At 41.0% G+C, this 6,381-nt stretch overlaps 1 protein-coding gene across 1 annotated transcript; it reads right to left on the reverse strand.

Annotated features, from left to right (window-relative positions):
- Window positions 1-4,009: 4,009 nt before the first annotated feature.
- LOC116669476 (mucin-2-like) lies at window positions 4,010-5,328 on the reverse strand. Its single transcript, XM_032499354.1, has 3 exons — window positions 5,231-5,328; window positions 4,105-5,170; window positions 4,010-4,033 (listed from the first exon to the last, which is right to left on the reverse strand). The coding sequence occupies exons 1-3, from the start codon at window positions 5,326-5,328 to the stop codon at window positions 4,010-4,012; spliced, it is 1,188 nt and encodes a 395-aa protein (XP_032355245.1).
- Window positions 5,329-6,381: the final 1,053 nt, after the last annotated feature.

Raw genomic sequence — 6,381 nt, forward strand, 5'->3', positions numbered from 1 at the left:
GCAGCTGGTGAGAAAAACACAGACATAAAGAGTTCAGTAAGTTTATCGTCAATTCTAGCTTTGGTAAATGTGCATTTACACTCTGTGGCTACAGTGCAGTGGTACACCTTTTCAACTTCATGCCTTCAGAAACACCTCACATTTGTAAAGGCCTCCATTCAAATAGGTGCTTATCGTGCCATGTAGCCATAGAATATTGGTCATACAGTATGCTGTAGCAATGGTAGTCTATATCCACGACGTTCCACTTTCTGGGATTGCTCCGGTGCAGCCGGAAATTCCGCTGGATGTTTCTATTTTTGACCGGCTGTCTGTTACCTTCCTCTTTCTAAGTGTTGGAATTATAAACTCCGGTGGATTTATGCAGACTATGGTTAACTGCTCCTTAGATCTCTACAGGGTAAATCCAGCCAGCTAGCTAGACTATCTGTCAAATCTGAGTTTTGTCAACTAAAAGTCTTGGTAAAGTCCATACATTTACAATAAATGAAACTGAAAGTATTGTATTTAATTAACTTAACTTTTAGTTCTAGCCCCTAAGGGGGCAGTGCAAAATTACAGAAATTGACTGAAATTGACTGAAATTGACTGAAATTGACTGAATTTGTCAATTCATGTTTATTAACCATCCGAATATTTAACTGTAGGCTACATTTAGCAGATGTCTTTATTATACACTGAACTGAGGGCCAGAGGTCCAGTGTCGCGGGCAACAACTTCCTTCCCGGCACTATTTGCTCCATCCAGTTTCTTAGCGCCGCCTAGGATGATTGTGATTGGCTTAATGAAATGCCAATAAACCAGAGCACATTATTCTCCCATCCCGGAATGCTTTGTGGACTAGCCAGACCTTTCTCCGCAGCAACTATAGCAATGGTAATCCATCTTTACCACATCATGATGCTTTAAACATTAGATTGCAGCAGAATAATTCCTCCCTATTTATGTTAGCAGGCTAGCAGGTGTACCTAAAGTGGCAACTTGTGTATACAACAATTGTATAGGCTATTTTAATAAAGCACACACCCATACATCCAGACAGTTGTAATTAAAACATGAACATTTCTCCTTTTTCAGTTCAGGTTTCATTGTTCTGTCTCCATACGTCTACCCTTAAAGAATCTAATGAAGCAATTAACAGGGCTTTTAAGAAATTGTACAAATTATAGAGTCACAAAGCAAATTGGAGCATATGTTTGAGAAATGGTCAAGATTTCTAGAATGTATTAATCAACTTGCTGTGTGTTTGTGTTTTAAATGACGTTGATGATGTTGATGAATATCATTACACACTGTGCAGTGATACTTACCTCCAATATCTGACTCTGTTCTATTCACTACGGGCGGAGCTATGACATTGTAGGGACAATCTGAAAATTCAGAAGACGAAAACAATACCTTGCATTATGCAGTCAGTCTATACCATAATGTGTTTTTGTGGCATACAAAACAGTTTTTGTTCAGAGGAAAAAGTTATAACATAAAGCTTACTACTTGAAGGACTCATTAAATCAATCTCATGCTTTGCCAACAGTGCATACTTTATATAATTATGTATGTAAATATTGATTTTATATCTTACCTGCTGTGCAGCCAACAAGCTGGCCGACCGCCTCCGTAACTGCTTGAAAGTTGTCATTATATTGTTCTTCTTGGCCACCGTTGTTTGGAATATCCAAAACCACGTCATGTGTGACACTAACACTGTGGCAGAAAGAATCTGTTCTAAATTATTTCTGATTTATGTAAGTTACTGTTGTTTACCTGTATCTTGTATATACATAGCACATGTCACATAGCATGTCCATAAAGTTTAAGTCATTGTTTTGAATTTCCATTTATTAATATAATACACCTGTTTTATCCGCCTGGATCCTAGTTTGAGGAATTAAAGATCCAAATACAAAAACATTCTTAGGGGGGTTTTCCAGGGGCCAAAAATTATGACCATGCTAATAATTAACCAAAAAGGGGAAAATATCGAGGCACCGCTATGAGGTGGGTCACGTCTTGGGGATAGCAGGCTTGGGCCCAAAATGTAGAGTGAAGCGACGAGGTGACAGCAGGCAGAGTTGAAAGATTTATTTAAATGAAAAGGCTTACTAACAGAAGGTGTCCCGAGGCAGGCAAAAATAATCCAACGCAAAAAAACACACAAAAAAACTAAAGACTAGAACAGGCAAAACCTGTGGGCTATAAAATAGAATAAAAGATAAAATACTCAATTACCTATAACAACAAGTACCTCAAAATTGTATAGGACAGTACTTAAGTAAATGTACTTAGGTAGATTCCAGCATTGATCAGAGTGCTTACTGGTGCAGGCTGTAGTAGAACAAACACACATGGGTGAAGAACGAGAGACCGGAGACGTTACATTGAAGCAAACTCAAACAATTTAAGACTGTAACTTTTGAAAAGTACACTTTTGTTCCTTGAAATACACTGGTCCAAAATAGTTATATGACAGCAAAGGATGTGTGTATTCTAGCAGTGACGCAACTATGTCATAACAGGTGCAATGTAGAGGGTGAAGTTGTTTGAAAGAGCGAGAAAGCTGTACGCAGCAATTTAATAGGCCAAGCAATCAGCCTGTTCAGAACAGGCTGAAAAGTCAATGTGCAAGTGGAAAGTTTCCTTTTCAAAAAGGAAAAGCCGAAGGCCGAAGATTCCTGGTTTCCTAATCTATGATGATATGGTCAATGACTTTATGTGGACATTTTCAGTGGTGCTGTGCTCAAATTACCCTTCTGTTCTTGGTGTGATACTGTAGATAGCCATGGCTTTGACTGATAATCTCATCTGAAAATGAAGATGGAACAATTGTTAAAATCTAATCTCTGATTGAATAATCACAAAGGCATTTGAATGGCTTTACCTCTTCCGCAGTATTAACTGAGAATCTGACTGTAGGGGCTCCACGGCTAAGAGAAAACAATAAGAGAGAAACTGTCATATCACAAGCACTTGCAATTTAACAACCCTGTTATATTAAAACATTTTGATCAAACAAAATCTCTTTATATCTATGTCTATTTCTGTGTTTAACAATGTAAAGCAGAATAAAATGATGACGCCATGTTTCAAATTAATCACAGGTACATTACCTGACACTAGTTACCACCACTTCTTTAAAGTTTACTATCTTCTTTGCCTTGTAATATGTTCCCATCTGAAATAGTAACAACGTAAAATAATTGTTTCAAAAGCAGAATTCTTAGAGTCACACATCAGTCATACGCAATTATATGTTTCCTAGATCACTTATCCTTCTCAACATATCCTACTCTACATGAATTGTGTCAGTACTGTTTGGAGTTGTGTAAAATCCCCAAAGTGACCTTTTTTAATCACCATTTTGCTTTTAATAATCCTTTAATATAATATATTATCTGCTATCTTTGTCAATTACCAAAAGCTAAAATCCAAGTATTTGTATTTATACTAATATGACATTAGAAACATTTATGCATCACTAGCCTTTCCATTGTTTCAGCATTTGTTGCAGTGGTTGCATCATATGGTCAGTTATTGTCCTGGCTATATAACCTACTCATTTCAGTTCATTAAAGTTGAGCTAAAAGTGTGTATGCAGCGAACAGTTTTGCACACATTTGATTGCTTGTTCAGCTAGTGTGTTGGATAAACTATTGCCTCTCTTGCTTTTTCTCCAGTAACCACACAACTAGTGATGTTAAATCCCAAATGTAAATGTAAAATCCTCAACTTTATAAAATACTGCTAATAGATATGTTCAGTCCAACTCATCCATTTTTTCCATTTACCTGGTTGGTAAAGTTTTGAACAAAGTCTCTGTATTCAAGGGAATTTTTGTCTTCATATTCGTCTTTAAATTCCTGATTGATCACCACATTAACAGCAACGGACTTTTCGAGGTCACCTGGAAAGAGAATCAAACATATTAAAAGTATTTTAAACCAGTAATTAAACATTGTGCTTAGTAACATTTCGTAACATTGAAAAATTGACTGTACCTGGCTCAACAGTTTCAATGTATTGGCAAACTATTCCACTGAATCCCAAAAGACATGTGCAGTTGAGTCCATTGAAAATTCCCCCATTTAGGCAATCTAAGGGCTGTACTGTGGTGGGAGGTCGAGTAGTTGTTTGAGTTGTCGACGTAATAGGTGATGTTTGTGGATCAGTTGGCGGTTTGGTAGATGGTGTGGTTGGTTGCGTAGTTGGTAAAGTAGAGGTGTCTTCAGCTGATGATGTGGTCTTAGCAGATTCAATTGTTACCGTGCTGGTTGGACTGGTTGGTTCAATGGATGACATGGTGGTACCAGCCGAATCAGATGTGACTGGACCTGTAGAATCTGTAGGTTCAGTCGGCGATGTGGTCTCTGCAGTCTGTGATGGTAATGAATCAGTTGGACCAGTTGATTCAGATACTGAGGTGGTAGCGGCAGGCTCAGATGTTGCTGTATCAGTAGAACCTGTAGGTTCAGGTAACATGGTTGTCTGTCCCGGTTTAGATGTTACTGTGTCAGTGGGACTGGTTGGATCGGCTGTGGATGTTGTTACAGCTGGGACAGATGTTGAATCAGTTGAATCAGTTGGAGAGGATGAATCAGATACTGAGGTGGAACCAGTAGGCTCAGGCGGCACTGTATCGGTAGGATCTGTAGGTTCTGTTGGCGATGTAGTCTCTGCAGTCTGTGATGTTATTGTTTCAGTCGGACTTGTTGATTCAGATACTGAGGTGGAACCAGCAGGCTCAGATGTTACTGTTTCTGTAGAACCGGTTGTTTCAGTTGGCAAAGTGCTCTCTGCAGTCTGTGATGTTACTGAATCAGTTGGACGTGTTGATTCAGATACTGAGGTGGTACCGGCGGGCTCAGATGTTGCTGTATCAGTAGTACCTGTAGGTTCAGGTGACATGGTTGTCTGTCCAGGTTTAGAGGTTACTGTGTCAGTGGGACTGGTTGGATCGGCTGTGGATGTTGTTACAGCGGGGACAGATGTTGAATCAGTTGAATCAGTTGGAGAGGATGATTCAGATACTGAGGTGGAACCAGTAGGCTCAGGCGGCACTGTATTGGTAGGATCTGTAGGTTCTGTTGGCGATGTAGTCTCTGCAGTCTGTGATGTTACTGTATCAGTTGGACTTGTTGATCCAGATACTGAGGTGGAACCAGCAGGCTCAGATGTTACTGTTTCTGTAGAACCGGTTGTTTCAGTTGGCAAAGTGCTCTCTGCAGTCTGTGATGTTACTGAATCAGTTGGACGTGTTGATTCAGATACTGAGGTGGTACCGGCGGGCTCAGATGTTGCTGTATCAGTAGAACCTGTAGGTTCAGGTGACATGGTTGTCTGTCCAGGTTTAGAGGTTACTGTGTCAGTGGGACTGGTTGGATCGGCTGTGGATGTTGTTACAGCGGGGACGAGTTGAATCAGTTGAATCAGTTGGAGAGGTGATTAGATACGAGGTGGAACCAGTAGGCTCAGGCGGCACTGTATCGGTAGGATCTGTAGGTTCTGTTGGCGATGTAGTCTCTGCAGTCTGTGATGTTACTGTATCAGTTGGACTTGTTGATCCAGATACTGAGGTGGAACCAGCAGGCTAGATGTTACTGTTTCTGTAGAACCGGTTGTTTCAGTTGGCAAAGTGCTCTCTGCAGTCTGTGATGTTACTGAATCAGTTGGACGTGTTGATTCAGATACTGAGGTGGTACGGCGGGGCTCAGATGTTGCTGATCAGTAGAAAGTCGGGTCAGGTGACATGGTTGTCTGTCCAGGTTTAGAGGTTACTGTGTCAGTGGGACTGGTTGGACGGTGTGGATGTTGTACAGCGGGGACAGATGTTGAATCAGTTGAATCAGTTGGAGAGGATGATTCAGAACTGAGGGGGACCAGTAGGCTCAGGCGGCACGTATCGGTAGGATCTGTAGGTTCTGTTGGCGATGTAGTCTCTGCAGTTGTGATGTTACTGTATCAGTTGGACTTGTTGATCCAGATAATGAGGTGGAACCAGCAGGCTCAGATGTTACTGTTCTGTAGAACCGGTTGTTTCAGTTGGCAAAGTGCTCTCTGCAGTCTGTGATGTTACTGAATCAGTTGGACGTGGTGATTCAGATACTGAGGTGGTACGGCGGGCTCAGATGTTGCTGTATCAGTAGAACCTGTAGGTTCAGGTGACATGGTTGTCTGTCCAGGTTTAGAGGTACTGTGTCAGTGGGACGGTTGGATCGGCTGTGGATGTTGTTACAGCGGGGACAGATGTTGAATCAGTTGAATCAGTTGGAGAGGTTGATTCAGATACTGAGGTGGAACCAGCAGGCTCAGATGTTACTGTTTCTGTGGAACCGGTAGGTTCAGTTGGCGATGTGGTCTCTGCAGTCTGTGATGGTACTGAATCAG

Source organism: Etheostoma spectabile, chromosome 19, assembly GCF_008692095.1.
Source record: "Etheostoma spectabile isolate EspeVRDwgs_2016 chromosome 19, UIUC_Espe_1.0, whole genome shotgun sequence".
Taxonomy (NCBI): domain Eukaryota; kingdom Metazoa; phylum Chordata; class Actinopteri; order Perciformes; family Percidae; genus Etheostoma; species Etheostoma spectabile.